This window comes from Macaca fascicularis, chromosome 16 (assembly GCF_037993035.2).
Source record: "Macaca fascicularis isolate 582-1 chromosome 16, T2T-MFA8v1.1".
Lineage (NCBI taxonomy): Eukaryota > Metazoa > Chordata > Mammalia > Primates > Cercopithecidae > Macaca > Macaca fascicularis.
This window is the reverse complement of record NC_088390.1, coordinates 13,050,603-13,068,492: the sequence shown is the minus strand read 5'-3', so window position 1 is coordinate 13,068,492 and position 17,890 is coordinate 13,050,603. Positions and strand designations below refer to the sequence as shown.

Here is a 17,890-nt window from a genome sequence, read left to right as displayed (position 1 = left end):
CTCCTGTCCCCACCTCTGCCCCTCTGAGGCATGTCCTTGTCTTCTATTGTGTCTTCTAGGTCTCCTTTGGAGACTTTCCAACAGTGCCCAAGCTGATTCCCCCACTGAAAGCCCTGTTTGCTGGCGACATTGAGGAGATGGAGGAGCGCAGGGAGAAGCGGGAGCTGCGGCAGGTGCGGGCGGCCCTCCTGTCCAGGGCTCTGACAGACGACCTGGAGGATGGGGAGCCCCAGCAGAAACGGGCCCACACAGAGGAGCCACAGAGCAAGAAGGTCAGAGCCCAGTGAAGATCTGGGAGTGACCCTGAACTCTGACGGCTGTGTGTCTTCTGCCCCACGCACGCACCCGTATCTGCCCTCCTTGCTGGTAGAAGCTGAAGAGCACGGTCCACGCAGGAGGCAGCTCAGGATAGGTGGTGTGGAGTTGTGCCGAGGCTTGGACTCCCAGATAAGCACTAGTTTATAGACGCCTCTTAGGACTGGTGCCTGGCACAGCCGTGGAACAGGAGGCTGCTACACGGAAGCAAGCAAATGAACTAATTTCACTTCAAGGCAGTATTTAAAGAAGTCATGGAAACAGACGGCAGCACCTTTCCTCTCATCCAGCAAAGTGATTCCCTGCACGCCAGAGACAAGCAGAGGAGTCGCAGGAACACTGGGTCTAAGTGACCGAGACTCAACGAAAATAGTATTTCAGCTGCAATAAAGATTGAGTTTGGAATTGTGAGTTCTTTTGCTTCCTCCTGCTGCTGCTACAGAGCAGGGTCTGCTGGGCACCACCTTGGAGAAGGCTCTCTGCGCTGCAGCGTGGCAGCTGCCTGGTACCCGGCTGGCTTGGAAGTCATCCCCCATCGTAGTGAGCACCTCTGGAACCTGTCCTGAGAGAGCCACCCTCGTTCGCCAAGTCTTTTGACAGAACTCAAGCTGTGCCAGCTCACAGCAGGGCGTGCTTCCCCTATCATCAGTGAGAGCCTGGCCGGGCTAGTGTCAGTGGTCAGGGAAATGCAAGTCTTCTGGTTGTTCTGGGTAAAAGTGGAGACAATAGATTTGCTCTGTTGCTTCCATACTGAGAGTGAGGATCACTTTGCCCTTGAAGGAAGGTTTTGAGAAATGGCACACGGAGCTGGTTTCTTTTGTCCTCCTGGTGGGATTTACAGACACAGATTAGTGCTTGACAAATGGAGAGCATGTTCCAAGTCGAATCTAGTACTTGCTGTATATTCTCCCTACCCGGGAGAACGTGAAAAGTGCTTTAAAAACTCAAGCGACAAGCGAGAGATCAACCAGTGACTTGCTTTACACTAGTGGTGACCTTCAGGTGCCAACCGGGCGCACATTCGAGATTGACAGCCACGTCCCCGCAGGTTTATTAAAGCCAGAACAGATGCCAAGCCCAGGGATAATAAATCTATTTTAATAACATTACTTTTGACAACGATTTGTACATGTATTTAAAGATAACTTTCAACCCCCACCCTTACCCCAGACTCCCATTACAAATTGAGGCGTGAACTGCCCTTGCCAGGAAGTGAGCAAAGCTGTAACATCAAAAGTCTGCACATCCCACTCTCAGAGGAGGGTGACTTTACACTGTGTTGGGAAAAATAACTAAGCATTTAAATTTTTCATTGTACACCTGTACATTGGTTTAGATTGAATGGCTCAAATTAAACAAATATAGAGAGATTTCATATATACAAATATTATATCATGTATAGGTATATTATATCTATTTTAAAAGGATAAAATTTTAAACTTTTACTTTGCATGCATGGCCCAAATCTTTTCTCACTCCCCTAATCCCCAAGTGTGAAGAGGCTCCCCGGTACCCTCCCAGCCCTCGTCCCCATGACCGGATGGGACTTCATGAGAAGGGATGAGCGGCTGACGCTGGTGAGCAAAGCAGGCCACACCGCAGGCCGAGCCCATGGCCCGGTGTCTCCGTGGCCGATTTCACTTTTCCTCCACATGCTTTGGGTAACATAATTATTGCTATTCAGTTTGAACCTCCAGAAAGAAGAGGCAGGCTCCAGGACCCCACAGACTAGTGAGCTGGGTGCCTTTAGGTACCTAGAGGAGTAAAATTACTCTCATATAGCCAATAGATTTGGGGACATGGAGGCCACCGTTGGGGCCTCCAGACACCATCAGGCTTGTTTTATAGATTCAGAAGTAGAAAATGATATAGGAGCTTTCAGTCACACAGTGGAAAAAGGAAAACTTAGAAAGCGAAACACATTTTCGTTTTCAGCCACTTACTTTGGAGCCCACTGATGGGGGCAGCCCGGAAGGTTTTCCAGTGGCAAGGCCTCCCCCGAGTGGCTGGCAAAGGTCAGTGCCCCAGGACTGCTAGAATCCCGGACCTGGTCTAGGTGTGGGTGACAGGGACCCTGCTGTCCTGCTTCCTTTCTGTGGCCATTAAACTGCTCCTGCAAGACCTGCCATGAGCCGTCCGAGGAAAAGGTAGCAGCCCTCGGGTCTCACCAGGCAAAGTGAGCCTCTCCGGCACCACTCCGACCCTGCAAAGGACGTTCCTGACCAGCCTTGGATGGAGAGGGGGGTGTTGCTTGGCATGGAGGCTGAAAGTGGATCAAAAGAGGCACAAAGTCAAAAGGCAAAGGTCAAACAAAAGGCCGAAGTCACCACCCGAAAGGAACAAACAAAATCTGCACCACCAGCATCACCACACGGACTGGCGATCACAATTTCCTGCCAGACTCCAACCTCGCGTTGGCAGTGGCAGGAAAGAGCCAGCAGAGAACACTTGGCAAGCTCACGGACGCTGCTCCTGGCGGCGTTCCTAGGGCCCGTGATGTATGTACACGCGAGGCAGGATGGGCGGTGCCATGTCAGAGGGCGGTGCTCTCAGACTCCTCCTCCGAGTCCCTCTTGTCAGTCACTGAGTGTCGCCGCATGTGCTCCAGGGGACTCAGGCGGAGTGTCGACCCGAGCTCTATGTGGATCGAGGGAATATCAAAGTGGACAAGATCTGGAAGGCGGCAGAGAGAAAGGCGGTTCAAAGGGGGCCTCCCGGCAAATGAGAACCTAGTTGCAGGCAAACAATGTCAGCCTTAGGAAGCAGGGGTGGTGGTATTCTAGGGATAGATCATTTGGAGGTTGGTTTAAGCATTTTGTGGCACAATCAGGTTGTGGTCATGCCTGCTTTGCTTCTACCCCGTAAGTTTGCAGAACCAAAGCAAACCCAGGATGTGCCACCGTGGTTCAGACAGGAAGGCCAGAACAGCGCCTCCCTGCCAAGCCACAGGGTCCTTTATTCTTGATAAGAAGGATGCTAAGTCTCAATGACATCTCTTTGGGGATGTATATCAGACTGCATTTCATTCCCCAGAATCTGCAGGGACAGGACTTGAGACAGTGGAAAGGTATACCCCTTTCTCCTCTCAAGTCTACGAGTGAATCGGGGAACCCTGAACCAGTGTCCTCACTCTAAGAAATGGCTGCGTTTTGGGTGGCTGACATGGGCGGAGTAGAAGGTCTCCCTCAGGACCCTGGTCGTCATGGGTGCCAACTGTCCCTAACTGCAGGAAAACCCCCACCTCTAGTGACATCCTTATCAGGAGCATTAAAAGGTCATTTTTTTCCCCGGCAAGATGAACAGGAGAAATGTACTCGAAATAACAGCTCAGTGTCTGGACATCTGTGAGTCGGCAAAGACGACAGAAGTCCTTAGACTGGCAGCTGAGTAGACACAAAGTCTGTTTGCCACAGCATGTTAAAAATGGCCTTGCTGCTGCAGCCGCCGCCCCGGGGGGGAAACTGACAAGGCTGTGCTTGCTGACTCTTCCGGGATGTGGTACACCAGAGAGCCAGAGAACACAGATCCCCTGGGTTCTTTACTCTCGTCATGCTGTCCCCCTCCTTCGCCTGCTTAGTTTTTTTTTGCTTTTTTGAGATGGAGTTTTGCTCTTGTTGCACAGGCTGGAGTGCAATGGCACCATCTCAGCTCACTACAACCCCCGCCTCCTGAGTTCAAGCAATTCTCCTGCCTCAGCCTCCCGAGTAGCTGGAATTACAGGCGCCTGCCACCACGCCCGGCTTTTTTTTTTTTTTGCATTTTTAGTAGAGACTCGGTTTCACCATGTTGGCCAGGCTGGTCTCGAACTCCTGACCTCAGGTGATTCACCCGCCTCAGTCTCCCAAAGTGTTGGGATTACAGGCGTGAACCACCACGCCCAGCCTGCCTGCTTAGTTTTTGGCCCTCACTTAGCTTTGCGAGGCTGGGAGCAGCACTTCAGGAGGCAGAGGAGGGGAACAAATGTTCAGACTGAGGAATACCATACTAAGTGTACAGACATACATTTGGACACTGTCCTGAAAGACATCGTACAAACATGGAAGCTCTGGGACAAAGGTCTTCCCTTAGCCCCATCCCCTAGGCAGCCCTCATGTCCTTCCAGTCTTTGTTTTGCTGCCTGATGAGAAGCAGAGATTTAGGGGGTGGGGCTGGAGGAACAGCCAGTGCCACTTATTCCTCTGAAGCAGGTGGCCTCAGGCCCACCTCTGCCTTTCCCCGGCTGCTTGGGTCATGTCTCTGCACAGGTGTGAGGCTGAGTGGCCCGGGGCCCACCTCGCTGTGCAGGGTTCGCTATCAGGTAAGAACACAAGCTCTCCCGCTTAGATTCAAAAATCCCAAATGTGTCAGGCAGGAAGAGCATGAGCTTGGACAAGCTTCCTACCTTCCCTGTGCCTCAGCAGTCAAATGGGAATAATACAGGGCGGTGATGAGTTTAGACGGGCCCCGAACAAGCACTTGTGTGAGCTGTCATACCTTTATCCTTGTTGCTGCCTTACAGAGACTCAAGGGAGAACAGTCACTATGCAAGGGAATGGGATTCAGGGGAAGAAGCCCTCATCGGCATTCCTGGGAAAAGGGACACTGGCTGCTTGTTTCCAGGACACACTGGAAGCACCTGCCAGGAGAACTGTCTGTTAGCACCAGACACCCTGGTGTGTCTCGGTAGTCTCTGCAGGACCATGGGCCGAATCGGGGGGAACACCTGCTTTACTTTGGCCACCCCTACTTACTGGGGCAAATACACCAAAGTCCTGGCTTCATGCCCTTCCCTCAGTTATGCTTTGAGCATTTACTTTTTATAGGAGGAGGAGACCAAACAGATACTGATATAAATACTCCCCCACATTTTATTGAGTTGGATAGAAAGGATCTGTCTGGCCATATCCACTTGGGATGAGGGAGAAGGGGAGCAGGATGAGCTCTGATACGGATTCTTCAGGATTTGCCAGCAGTCTCAGCCTGGAGGAAGCCAGACGTTAGGATCTAAGTCTGGAAGGGGAGATCTGCTGGTGTGAACTCAGGGCCACTGAAAATGGGGTCCAAGCCTTGGTGTGGACCCTGTGCTGAGCTGCAGCAGGTATGACCTCCCCTCAGGACACCTTCCTAAACAAAGGTGAGCAGGTGCATGTCCCCCAGGGTGCTGGGCACAGGTGTCTCCAGCACAAACGTCTCATAGGAAGAACAGATGTGTTACCGCTCCACGGTCTAAACCTGAGGGAGAGCGGAGGAGGAGGAGCTGCAGATGTGATTCTAGTGAGAAAGAAGGTACGGAAAAGGGGTTGGCTGGGTTCTCCCCCAGCTCCTCCTAATGAAAAGAAAGAAAAAGAGGCTAGGGGTCCCCCAAAGCCAAATAAGCTCGTGGTCAGCTCATCCTTGCTGAGGCCAGGGAAGGCTGGAGAGTGAAGCTGCCATGCGGATGGTCTGAGCCACATGCAGAGAGGAGGAGCGGAGGGGAGGAGCGGGCAGCTGGCCTGGCTAGCTAGCGGGGTGGAGGGGCGAGGCCGGGACCAGCTTACCCTGAAAATCCCCCTCACACGTATCCAAAACTGCGCCATTCATGTCACACAGCTGCAAGAACACAATGATAGGATTCGGAGAAAGGAATCAACATGACAAAACATGAATGTCTCACACACACACACACACACACACACACACAAAAGCTATGCCAATATCACAGTCCCAGGCAGGCCACACCAAACCATGATGGATTCTACACTGGCTGAGACCTGAACATATAGGACAAAACAGTCTGCTGCCAAAAGGACATTAAAACAGGGTCCGCATAGGGCGAGGGACGTTATGAATCCTGAAGGTCAGGAGTTCTTCAACCTGCAAGATGGAACGTGAACCATTCCGCTTCTCAGAGCCCTCAAGGCACTGTCCTCCCGGGCCTTCTGTTGCCCACTTTTGTTCCCCAATTTCTCCTCTCCTTCTGCTTCTCCATTGATATCTTCTGTTCATTCTTTTTTTTTTTTTTTTTGGAGACAGAGTCTCTCTCTGGAGTGCAGTGGCGCGATCTCGGCTCACTGCAACCTCCACCTCCCAGGTTCAAGCGATTCTCCTGCCTCAGCCTTCCAAGTAGCTGGGACTACAGGCACGTGCCACCATGCCTAATTCTCCAAAGCCTCCCAAATCTCTAGGATTGCAGGCGTGAGCCACCATGCCCAGCCATCTTCTGCTTATTCTATTGCTTATGTATTGACACTACCTTGTGTCCCTTCCCTGGGGTGGCTGGAAGAGTCAGCAGATATGACACATTGGGAGGAGTGGCCCTGGAGACCTGGTGACCTTCAGCTCCCCTGCAGCTGTGACCTTCCCCGAGGGCAGCAAGCATGTGCCCGCCCATCATGGGCTCCTTGAGGAGACAATGCCTCAGCACCAAGACCCACCAAGATGGGAGGGGTGCTCAGTGCATTTTCCAGGGAGAAATTTGCTTAATTTTTAATAAGCCTCAGGGTAGATGATAGCAGCTGCACCTTCAACATTAATTACATCCAACAATAAAGAAGCCAAATCACCAGATGGCTCTTCCCTGTAATATTTAAATCTGACCCAGCACACAGTTGCAAATTGGACTAGCCTTTTCTTTCTTTTTTTTTTTTTTTTTTTTGAGATGGAGTCTCGCTGTGTCGCCCAGGCTGGAGTGCAGTGGCCGGATCTCAGCTCACTGCAAGCTCCGCCTCCCGGGTTCACGCCATTCTCCTGCCTCAGCCTCCCGAGTAGCTGGGACTACAGACGCCCGCCACCTCGCCCGCCTGGACTAGCCTTTTCAAAGGCAGCATGGAGCTGAACCCCACAGGGTCACTGCTTCCGTCTAAACACGGAAGAAATAAATCACTCTTTTGGAGAAGGACGTGGAGGGAAAAGTACATGATCCGCGAAAAGTCCCAGTGCACCCTAGGACAGCACTGTTCTCTGAAAGGAGTGGGTGTGTGGTGTGTGGTGTGTGTGTGTGTTCCAACCCAAGCTGCCTCACCTTCTGCTACTTGGGACAACACTAGGCACACATATGCTCCAGCTCAAAGCCATGCTACTGCACTTTACTAAGTGGGTTGGCTCTAGCCCAAGACACAGCTCAACCCCTGTGCCTGTCTCCCTGAACAAGGAAAATGCTCAAATGACTTTAAGCAGCCACCACAAATATGCCCCTGACTTTATAATCTTATGTGGTTGAAGTGTCTGGGGAGATGTTCCAAATACGTCCCGTTCCTTCCAGCCAATGAACGGTTTTGGCTAAACGTGGTGTGTGTTTGTGATTTTGTGCTTACAGATTTTTCTGGGGGAAGAGACTTATCTTTGTTTCTAAATTTAAATCCAAACTAAATTAAGTCGTTGTGGGTTCGTCCAATTAGCTCCTCAGGGAATTGGCCGGGGAGGGGGAACCTGGGCGAGGGGAACGGAGATATGCAGGTTTTCTGAAATTCACCCTTCTCTAAATATCTATCTAGAAGCGTATTTTTCTAGCAAGGTTTATTTTACTAATAGTGAAGAACATCTTTGGTTCTTAGCCCGTCCTCCAGATAAGCATTTATACCTGTCGGTTGCTCGGGCTCTATCCAGGGAATACCTGAGTTTTGATACCGTTTTGTGATCACAACCAGCCTCTCCTGACGCCCCACTCCAAATGACTCAGTGTCTTCAATCCCCGATATTAAAAGCAAAAACAGAACTCCAGGCTGGTGGGCTTAGACTGAGAGAGATCCCATAAGAAGCCCCCGTTTGGGACACATGGATTCCAGGGTTGCTGTCCATTGGTGGGCTTCTAAGGAGATCTTATGAGCTACCCCTGGTGCCAGCCCAGTCATCTCAAAGCACGCAGGAATTTGTTCCCTGGCAGTGACACTAGCAATCCCTCCCCTAAGTTCATAAAAAAAGATGAGGGAGCCTGTGGCTTGGTTACCTGTAGACATGCTTTCCCCAGGGGACATGCCATCTAGCATGGGGGGCTCCGTGGACTGTGGACTGGAGGCCGAGAGGTTTACTGTGGGAGGCTGAGGCGGCGGCAGAGTAGGTCGCTGTCGGGGCTTAGGAGTGGGACGCGATTTGCTCAAAGTGCTTGTAAAGACAGAAGGAGAGGCCAGGGGAGGAGCTGCAGCTGGGGAGAGCTGGCCCGAGGCCAAGGAGTACCCCTGAGGGTAGCTCAGTCCATAGGGCGACGGGGTGCTGGGCGGGGTGGGGGACAGGCTGACTGGGGACGGCTGGCCAGCGGACTGGTCTGCCACAGCCCCCGGCTGGCCAAAGGGGACCTTGGGTGGAATTGGTGCCAGCTTCTTTGAAACTGAAAGAGAAAACACAACAACAAAACACAAAGTTGTTAAATGAAGCCACTGTGGGGCCTGTTCACACACCCTTCAGCGTTCAAAGCTGTCCCCACCTCCTGCCCCTCGCCACCCACCACACCTCCCTGCCCTGCCCCCTGGCCTCTTGCCACATGGAGAGCACCCAATACAAGTTTTAAAAATTAACCTAGAATTGCACGTTTTCCTATCTTCCCATCTGTTAACTAATTTCTCCTCCTCTTTTCTGGCTTTCTGCCCTGATCTACACATGCACACCCAGCCAAACTAGAGAACAAATTTCCCATCCACAGGAGTGGGCTGCCTTCCCAGTGGTGAGACGTATTGTGGCTACACTCAGAGCAAGAGTGAGTCAGTGGGGCAGGGTCCAGCAGAGGATGACTCCAGTTCAATCTGCTGTAATGGACAGTGGAGCCCTGACCCAGGGGCAGGTCCTCGGGATGCAAAATTGACTTTTGGCTGAACCTGTCCAGTGGTTTCTGGCTCCCCTAACAATGATAGGTGAGCAAATCGTCCAGCCACAGAACCCCTGTTCCTCCATTACTTTATATGCTGTGCCTCAATCCTGCATCCTTGCTGCTGAGGCCTTCTTCTCATTCTTGTTCTTTTCTTTCAAGAATTGTACCCTCCGGTCTGTGGATTGACTGCATTTTTCGTTGTTTTTTTTTTTTTGGAGACGGAGTTTTGTTCTTGTTGCCACAGTCTGGAGTGCAATGGCATGATCTCCACTCACCACAACCTCCGCCTCCCAGGTTCAAGCAATTCTCCTGCCTCAGCCTCCCGAGTAGCTGGGATTACAGGTGCCCGCCACCACGCCCATCTAATTTTGTGTTTTTAGTAGAGACAGGGTTTCTCCATGTTGGTCAGGCTAGTCTTGAACTCCCAACCTCAGGTGATCTGCCCGCCTCAGCCTCCCAAAAGTGCTGGGATTACAGACATGAGCTACCGTGCCCGGCCAATCGACTGCATTTTTCAAAGCACATCACTGCCCTGACCTCCTTTGCCTTACCTTCATTTCCCTTTTCCCAGTCACCCTATAGGATGACAAATCCATTATACCTTTAACTGAAAATGAATTGGTAAAGACAACAAATTCAAACGTCCAGGAGATACTTGATGGGCAAATATCTTTGAGACAGTGATCACTAACCTGTTAGGCTTAAGCGAGGACTGGCTGTGTGTGGGTCTGATTCCTTTTTTTGTTTTTTTGAGACAGTCTTGCTCTGTCGCCCAGGCTGGAGTGCAGTGGCGTGATCTTGGCTCACTGCAAGCTCTGCCTCCCGGGTTCACACCATTTTCCTGCCTCAGCCTCCCAAGTAACTGGGACTACAGGCACCCGTCACCACGCCCGGCTAATTTTTTGTATTTTTAGTAGAGACAGGGTTTCACTGTGTTAGCCAGGATGGTCCCGATCTCCTGATCTCATGATCTACCCGCCTCGGTCTCCCAAAGTGCTGGGATTACAGGCATGGGCCATGGCGCCCAGCCGTGTGTGGGTCTGATTCTAGAAGAAATTACCTTGTAAGTCCTAAGGGAGAGGTCAGAATCTCTTCCTTCACCCCACCCCACCCCCATGCCCTCCAGGGAATAAAGTCTGTTAGGAGGATACCTCATGTATTCTCTGGGTGTGTCAGTCTGCAGTGTGGATAGACGGACATGCCCTTCAGAATCCTACCAATGTGGGCTCAAATTTCTATCCTGCCACTTACCCGCTGTATTCCCTGGGTCAACTTATTCAAACATCTTCTATGCAATTGGAGGAAAAAGATTTTCTCTGCAGCAGTGTAATAATTAAATGAGATCATGAATGTCAAGTACCCACATCATCACGACATAACAAAACCACTTAACTTTCCAATTTCACTTTTCAACTCTACTTCCTGAGTACAGCGGAAGTGTTTCCAGCAGCCGCTACTGCAGCTCATGGCAGCCACGTGGTCATGGGTGACAGACGCAGGGGTACCCCTGGATGAGAAGCAGGTGGAGACCCTAGGTATCAATGCTCGCACATGCCTTCTCACAAAGTACCTGGGGGACGGAGGATGCATCACCATGTCTGTCATGACATTTACCACTTCCGGTGGTGACAGGAATAGGATGTGAAATTGTAGGCACGCTGTCAAAAGACTGAGGTGTTAAAAAAATTTTTTTTTAAAAAAAAAGGCCTGCTAAGTGTGCCATCTGTGGGCATGATGGGGAGTACACAAGAAATGTATACCTTTCAAAAGATGGATCCGAGCTATTGAAGGTCACTTGGGAAAAGGGAATTGAGTCACTCTAGGCTACACTGCATGCACAGGTCCGGTGTGCCACACAAACGAAAAGGGTCAACCTGTCACTGGCATTAGGAGGTTGGTTGGCTGCTACCGGAGCCCCGGCTCTCCCACTGGATAAGACAATGACTTAGCCATCACCCCTGTATTGTAGTGCTGCAGGGAAAGTTAAAAGGCTTTTTTTTTTTTTGTAGATAGAGTTTCACTTTGCTGCCCAGGCTAGAAGGCAGTGGCACAGTCTTGGCTCACTGCAACGTCCGCCTCCCAGGTTCAAGTAGTTCTTGTGCCTCAGCTTCCTGAGCAGCTGGGATTACAGGTGCCCACGACCACGCCCAGCCGACTTTTTTATATTTTAGTAGAGATGGGTTTCACCATGTTGTCCAAGCTGGTCTCAAACTCCTGAGCTCAGACAATCTGCTCGTCTCAGCCTCCCAAAATGCTAGGATTGCAGGCATGAGCGACTGCGTCCAGCCAATTAAAGGACTCTAAAACAAAGACGTGCCCAGCTGGGTGCAGTGGCTCATGCCTATAATCCCAGCACTTCGGGAGGCCGAGGTGAGCGGATCACCTGGGGTCAGGAGTTCGAGATCAGCCTGACCAACATGGTGAAACCGCATCTCTACTAAAAATACAAAAATTAGCCAGGTGTGGTGGCAGGCGCCTGTAATTCCAGCTACTTGGGAGGCTGAGGCAGGAGAATCCCTTGAACCCAGGAGGCGGAGGTTGCAGTGAGCTGAGATTGGGCCACTGCACTCCAGCCTGGGGGACAAGAGCGAGACTTCGTCTCAAAAAAAAAAAAAAAAAAAAAAAAAGAAAGAAAGATATGCCCAAGAATATGGTATCTAGACCAAGAAGAAACCATTGGTGCTGGAGAAATGCTCTGAAATTCTGAAATCTCATGCCACCACTTCGGCCCAACTCCTATTCAACCTTCACCATGTCGTTTCTGCTGGGCCACCCGTCCTAACTCCTGAGTCTAGAAAGCATGCTCCCAGGTATCCTCACTGTACCCTGGGTGTCTCCCAGCACAGTGCCAACACCTTTGCCTTCTCGTTGCCTTTCTTTCTGGAAAGCACAGAGCTCTGTACATAGCAGGACTTAACACGTTTGTGTAGAATGCAGAAGGAATTACTCGAGTAGAGATCGAATAAGATCCACGGGCTTGAGGGCAGACAAAGAGAATGAAACTGCCCCTGCAGATGGGAACTAAGGGGGCTGGAAAAAGGCCTGTCATGAAGGCACGTGTGGATGAGCTAAACCCAGCCCTATTCGACAAATCCGGGAGTTAAAAGCCGCTCCCAGAAGTGCGAGCGGTCTGAATGTAGAACACACACGATGATGTATTATTTCAGACGAGTGAAAGACTTTGCAAAGAGATGACACAGGTAAGAACGAACCAAAAAGGTTCAGATACGTACGCTCAGTACAGCTCCCCATTTATGAAATGTCACACGGAGCAGACCTTTAGCTTGTGGGAGCGATTCTCTAAAGAGATAATAACTGGTCAGTGTGGGCATTCTCGGGCCTTCTGGAGCAGAAGTATTCAGGGTTGAGACTCAGGTACTATAGGAGCTATCCTGACTCCCTCCCGTCACCTTGTATGAGTGATCTAGGGGTAGGCAGCTGTGCAAGGTTGCCTTGGGGGAAAGGAGGCTCCTGCAGATGACCCTATACAGCTTTTCAAATGACAGAGGTAGGGCCTGACAGGTCTCTGGAAAACACACATCATTGTGGACAACGAATTTGGCCCTGGTGACATTTGATGTATGAGAAGCGCTGTCCTCTATATGCCCCTAATGAGCCCACCTGTCCAATGAGTAAACTGAGGAATAACAGAGAAAGGATCCCTTTTAACTTCCAAAGCTCTAATGCCCAGATGGGCATTAGTCACTAAACCACGTGGTTTCTCAATATCCAAGTTAATAGAGGAAAACTCGTCTTCAGGGAATGTCATAGCCACCTCCGGCCTGAGACCAAGGAGAAGGGAAGCAGGGCATACCTTTCCGGAGGGTGTGAGGACTCTGGTCTGCAGGCGGCTGGCTGGGGCTGGGGCTGGTGCCTGGCTGAGCTCCTGGTTGAGCCCCCGGTTGAGTCCCTGCACAGGCTGTCCCCTGGCTGGAGCCTGGACTTCCTTTCTGTGCAGACCCTGGAGAAAGTTCCTTGCTTTTTGTTGTGCTGAAAGGAAAGCATATGAGACAAAAGAGAAGCCCTGAACTCAGTGAGCTGTAGCACCAGCCTTGCCGACGGCCACCCTGTGTGTCCTTCTGGGCCCCGTGCAAGTATGTCCCAGCTCTGGTGTCTCAACCCCTTCCTAAAGCCTTCGGCAGGTGCCCCATGGGGTGACTGTCCTTTCTGGAGCTCTGATGGCCTGGGTTCCGCCCCCATCTCTGTGGCACTTGGCACTCACTGCCAATACCCTTTTCATGCCTCTGCCCTCCTCTATTCAAGGAGATGGTGAGCAACGTGAGGGCAGAGGCCTGAGCGCCTCCACTGTATCCTGCCATCAACCCGGGAATTCTAGAACATTCTCAAACTGGGACACCAAAGTGTTTTTCCTACTATAGCCAAGAGGACTTCTTAGGGCCACTGTGCCCAACGAGTGCTGATGACACGGACTTCTGCTGCCAACCTCGTGGCCCAGCTCTTCCAGCTGTTGGCCCTGAGCCTCTAGCCACCCCCCAAGGCAGGAGGTATTCTAGGACTCATCCTCAAACTCAATACCCATTCCAGCGGAGGCTAGGGTGGACAGAGATCCAGGCCATGCCCTTAAATGGGAGCCAGTTCGAGTCCCAGTCCCAGGCTTCGAGAGAGGTGGAGGTCGATGGCAGTTAGGGCTCTGCTCTCTGACCCCTGGAATTGACAACGAGGCAGCCTAGGCCACCAGGTCCTAAAGAGGATCCATCGTTACTGCAAGGCTGTTCCTCAGCCTTCTCCTAAGGATGAAGCGTGTATTAGAAGACACCTCACTCCACGCCACAGACCAGGGATTTGCCCTCCTGACACGCTGATGGTAGATATGACTAATTGATCTCCATACTTTCCCCACAGTGTTCTCAATCCTTTCCAAGAAAATACTCCTGGTGGCCTTTAGTGAATCAGGGGAGATGCCCCAGCGTTGGGAGCTATCTGTCATCCTTGCTAGAACCTACCTGGATTCTGATGCCCACAGGTGGGGCGTGAAGAGTCTGGGAACCGAAATCCCCTGCAATGGCTGTTTCTATCCCACAAAAGCAGGCGCAACCTGGGCCGGGTGTGGTGGCTCACGCCTGTAATCCCAGCACTTTGAGCACTTTGGGAGGCCGAGGCAGGCAGGTCACCTGAGGTCAGGAGTTTGAGACCAGCCTGGCCAACATGGCGAAACCCCGTCTCCACTAAAAATACAAAAATTAGCCAGGTGTGGTGACACGTGCCTGTAATCCCAGCCACTCGGGAGGCTGAGGCAGGAGGATGGCTTGAACCCGGGAGATGGAGGTTGCAGTGAGCTGAGATTGCGCCACTGTACTCCAGCCTGGGCAACAGAGTGAGACCCTGTCAAAAAAAAAAGGCGGGCACAGCCTATTTCTTTCCTAAACTGATCTAGAAACTCCAAGTGTTAATTTGGAGAAAATTCCAATAGGAACAGAGCATTCTTGTCCACTGAAGTGAGAAAGACTGGGAGCAGGGAGCTGGGCCGGAGAAGCCCACGGCGTCAAAACACAGATCGTCTTCCTCATGCAAATAAATAAAGGAAAGATCCCATTCAATGTGGAGGCACATTCTCTCCCACTTGGGATGAGTCTTACACACTAAACCTAGTTCCCCAAGGGGCAAAAACCATTTTATTCAGAGGAACCAAAAGAGCAATAATTCCTTTCTCTATTCTGTTCATGAAAAACAGAAACAGAAAACCCTTGCCTCACTCAGGCTGGACAAGGACCTCAGGCTCCAGGTTACCAGGTACCCGGGCATCAATGCCAAATATCTACCTACCCTTCCAACCATCTCTGCCACTATCAAGAGGAAGGCCAACCAACCAACCAAAAACATCTCATAACTAGCAAACCAAAAAATTGCTTCTTGTGGGTGGGTAGACTCTTCTTCCTTCCTTTGGACACATGTTTATCCAAGGATCTAGGAATGAGCTCTTCCTTCTGTTCCCTGCCACTGGACACACTTTTTTTTTTTTTTTTTTTTGGATACAGAGTCTCGCTCTATCACCAGGCTGGAGTGCAGTGGCGCAATCTCGGCTCATTGCAACCTCCGCTTCTCAGGTTCAAGTTATTCTCCTGCCTCAGCCTCCTGAGTAGCTGGGATTACAGATGCACGCCACCACACTCAGCTAATTTTTGTATTTTTAGTCGAGGTGGGGTTTCACCATGTTGGCCAGGATGGCCTCGATCTCCTGACCTTGGAATCCACCTGCCTCGGCCACCCAAAGTGCTGGGATTACAGGCATGAGCTACCACGCTTGGCCTGAACACACTTTCTCCAGCACAGAAACAAGGATTGACCTACTTAGTCTTGTCCTCTCTCTTTAGCAGAGGTGTAGCTGACCCAATGGGGAGAGGTGGGATGTAGGGTGGCTATTAGGGGTACTACATGAGCAAGGCACGCTTAAGACACGTTTGAGGGCAAGTTAGCGCTGAAGAAGCATGACTCAGCCCGTGAGCTTGGTGCCAAGAAGCAGGAAGGAGAATTTTGGGGTTAGCATGCATGCTAAGCAGTTGGGCAGGAGGTGGAGGCAGAGCCTGGCTGGCCAGAGCCAGGGAAAGAACTGAAGGCAGGGTCTGGAGTAGGGAGTGGGAGGGTGGGAACCAGTTAGAGGGAAGGAAGGGCCTGCCATCCTCAGGGGAGGGGGAGCCAGAAAGAGAATCTGGTCACTCAAGGAAACATCATCCGGGTTGCAAACATGCAGGAAACAGACAACACAGCAAACCAAAACAACACAAACAAAACAATGGACCACCTGTTTGTACTGGCAGAAATCCATGCAGGGAGAGAAGAAAGAGTGGTGTAAAACAAACAAACAAAAAAGAACACTAACATCCAAAGCAAAGTTACAAAACCGGTCAGCCCGGGCAAAGACATTTGGCCACAGAGCAATGTGAGTGACCTTTAAAATAATCTAAACCAGACGGTGCCATTCCCTGCCCACAAGTGACTCTGCGAGACCACCCATCGAGAATGTTCCTGGAATGCCTTCAGAGCCTGGGGGAATCCATCTTCAAGGAGCACTTTTTAGAAATATTATTTATATGCCAAATACCACATGGCACTGAGTCCCCTTTCTAAGATGGGAAAGTAGGATGGAGTCGATGAGTGTCCAAAAAGGAAATGGTCCCAGCTCATTTCCTGCCTGTGTGTCTGTGTCCTCCTGGTCGACCTCACCATTCTCAGGCTCTGCTTCCCCAATGAACTTGCTGTGCCTGCTTCTGCAGCTCTCAGGTCCATCTGTGGCCTAGCAAGTGCACAACCAGGACCGAGCATCCTCTGAGTTCAAGTCATCAATAGCAACCCAGCATATGCAGGGTCAGGTGCCCCCTTCTATGCTCTAAGACTATTTATCCCCCTGTCCCTTTGTCATCTCCTGGTTTCACAGTGAAAATATTTTTTTTTTTTTTTTGACACAGAGTCTTGCTCTGTTGCCCAGGTTGGAGTGCAATGGTGCCATCTCAGCTGACTGCAACCTCCGCCTCCTGGGTTCAAGTGATTCTCCTGCCTCAGCCTCCTGAGTAGCTGGGACTATAAACATATGCCACCACACCCAGCTAATTTTTGTCTTTTTAGTAGAGATGGGGTTTTACCATGTTGGCCAGGCTGGTCTCGAACTCCTGACCTCAGGTGATCCGCCCACCTCAGCCTCCCAAAGTGCTGGGATTACAGGTGGGAGCCACCCTGCCCGGTTGTGAAAATATTTTTTGCCCATTAAACAAAAGGAAACAAAACTAAAAAGCCTAGTGGAAGCCTCTGATGTAGGGGATTGGTGTGGGTGTGGGTGTGTATTTGTGTACTGGTGGTGATGGTGTGTGAGGATGTGTGTCTATGTGTATGCACGTGTGTTTGGAGAAAGATTTGGGTTAGAAGATTCAGCTTCCCAAAGTCTCCAAAACTTTTCTGGCAGTGGTCATGGAAGAATGCCATGTCCTCTAACAGGAGACACAGTGGCATCTGATTTCATGTTGCTTTCCTGGTGTTCTAAATTGCTGCTTGAGAAAAGATTGAGACAAACAGCAAAGTTGTTTCAAAGTTGGTGCAATTCTCACTTCCAGAATCTGCCTCCCCTGTCATGCCCTTTTCAAGGAAGGGCCAGGTACTGTCTCCTCCCCTGCCCCCCTGGGGATGCATAACCAAGTGCTGTCATTATTTGTCAGGGCCTGTTTGCTCACTGGAACGTGAACTTTTTAAGGGCAGCAATCATGTCTTTCTATCTTTGAAAAGAGAAAGTTCTCAGTTCATGTTCATCAAGCTAGCCAGGGAATGCTTTCCTCTCTTTTTCCTTCCCCTAAAATAATGGCAATTCAACCATGTGGCAAGCTGCAAAGGTCATCAGGCCCAGAATGACCGCCACCTCCATTCCTTCCCTGACTTGCACCCATTTTAGCAGCACAAAAAGAAAAAAAAAATGGCTGCTATGACTATAAAGAGGCGGAGGAGAAAGACAGAAATTGTAAACTTCGAAACAGGATACAGTAGTCCCCCTTATCCGTGGTTTTGCAGTTTCAGTTACCTGTGGTCAACGGTGGCCCAAAAATAGGTGCATACAGTTCAATAAAATATTTTCAGGCTGGGCATGGTGGCTCACGCTTGTAATCCCAGTACTTTTTGGGAGGCAAAGGCGGTGGATCACATAAAGTCAGGAGTTCGAAACCAGACTAGCCAGCATAGTGAAACCCCATCTCTACTAAAAATACAAAAATTAACCAGGCGTGGTGGCACATGCCTGTAATCCCAGCTACTCGGGAGGCTGAGGCAGGAGAATCACTTGAACCTGGGAGGCGGAGGTTGCAGTGAGTCGAGATTGCG

General features: G+C 50.8%; 2 protein-coding genes across 12 annotated transcripts in view; one reads left to right on the top strand and one right to left on the bottom strand.

The window, feature by feature from the left end:
- Window positions 1–1,421, top strand: part of ELAC2 (elaC ribonuclease Z 2) — a 31,567-nt gene extending 30,146 nt beyond the window's left edge. For both annotated transcript variants that reach the window (XM_005582932.5, XM_045375324.3), the window contains exon 24: window positions 60–1,421. In XM_005582932.5, the coding sequence (XP_005582989.3) occupies window positions 60–287 (228 nt within the window). In that variant the 3' untranslated portion in view covers window positions 288–1,421. The remainder of the gene's footprint in view (window positions 1–59) is intronic.
- Window positions 1,393–17,890, bottom strand: part of ARHGAP44 (Rho GTPase activating protein 44) — a 203,354-nt gene continuing 186,856 nt past the window's right edge. For 6 of the 10 annotated variants that reach the window (XM_005582934.5, XM_005582935.5, XM_074018614.1 and 3 more), the window contains 3 exons: window positions 12,888–13,063; window positions 8,219–8,596; window positions 1,393–2,988 (listed from right to left, as the gene is read on the bottom strand). In XM_005582934.5, the coding sequence (XP_005582991.1) occupies window positions 2,849–2,988; window positions 8,219–8,596; window positions 12,888–13,063 (694 nt within the window). In that variant the 3' untranslated portion in view covers window positions 1,393–2,848. Of the gene's footprint in view, window positions 2,989–5,831; window positions 5,884–8,218; window positions 8,597–12,887; window positions 13,064–17,890 lie in introns of all 10 variants that reach the window. The other 4 variants (XM_005582936.5, XM_065532790.2, XM_065532791.2 and 1 more) reach the window with 1 other exon arrangement.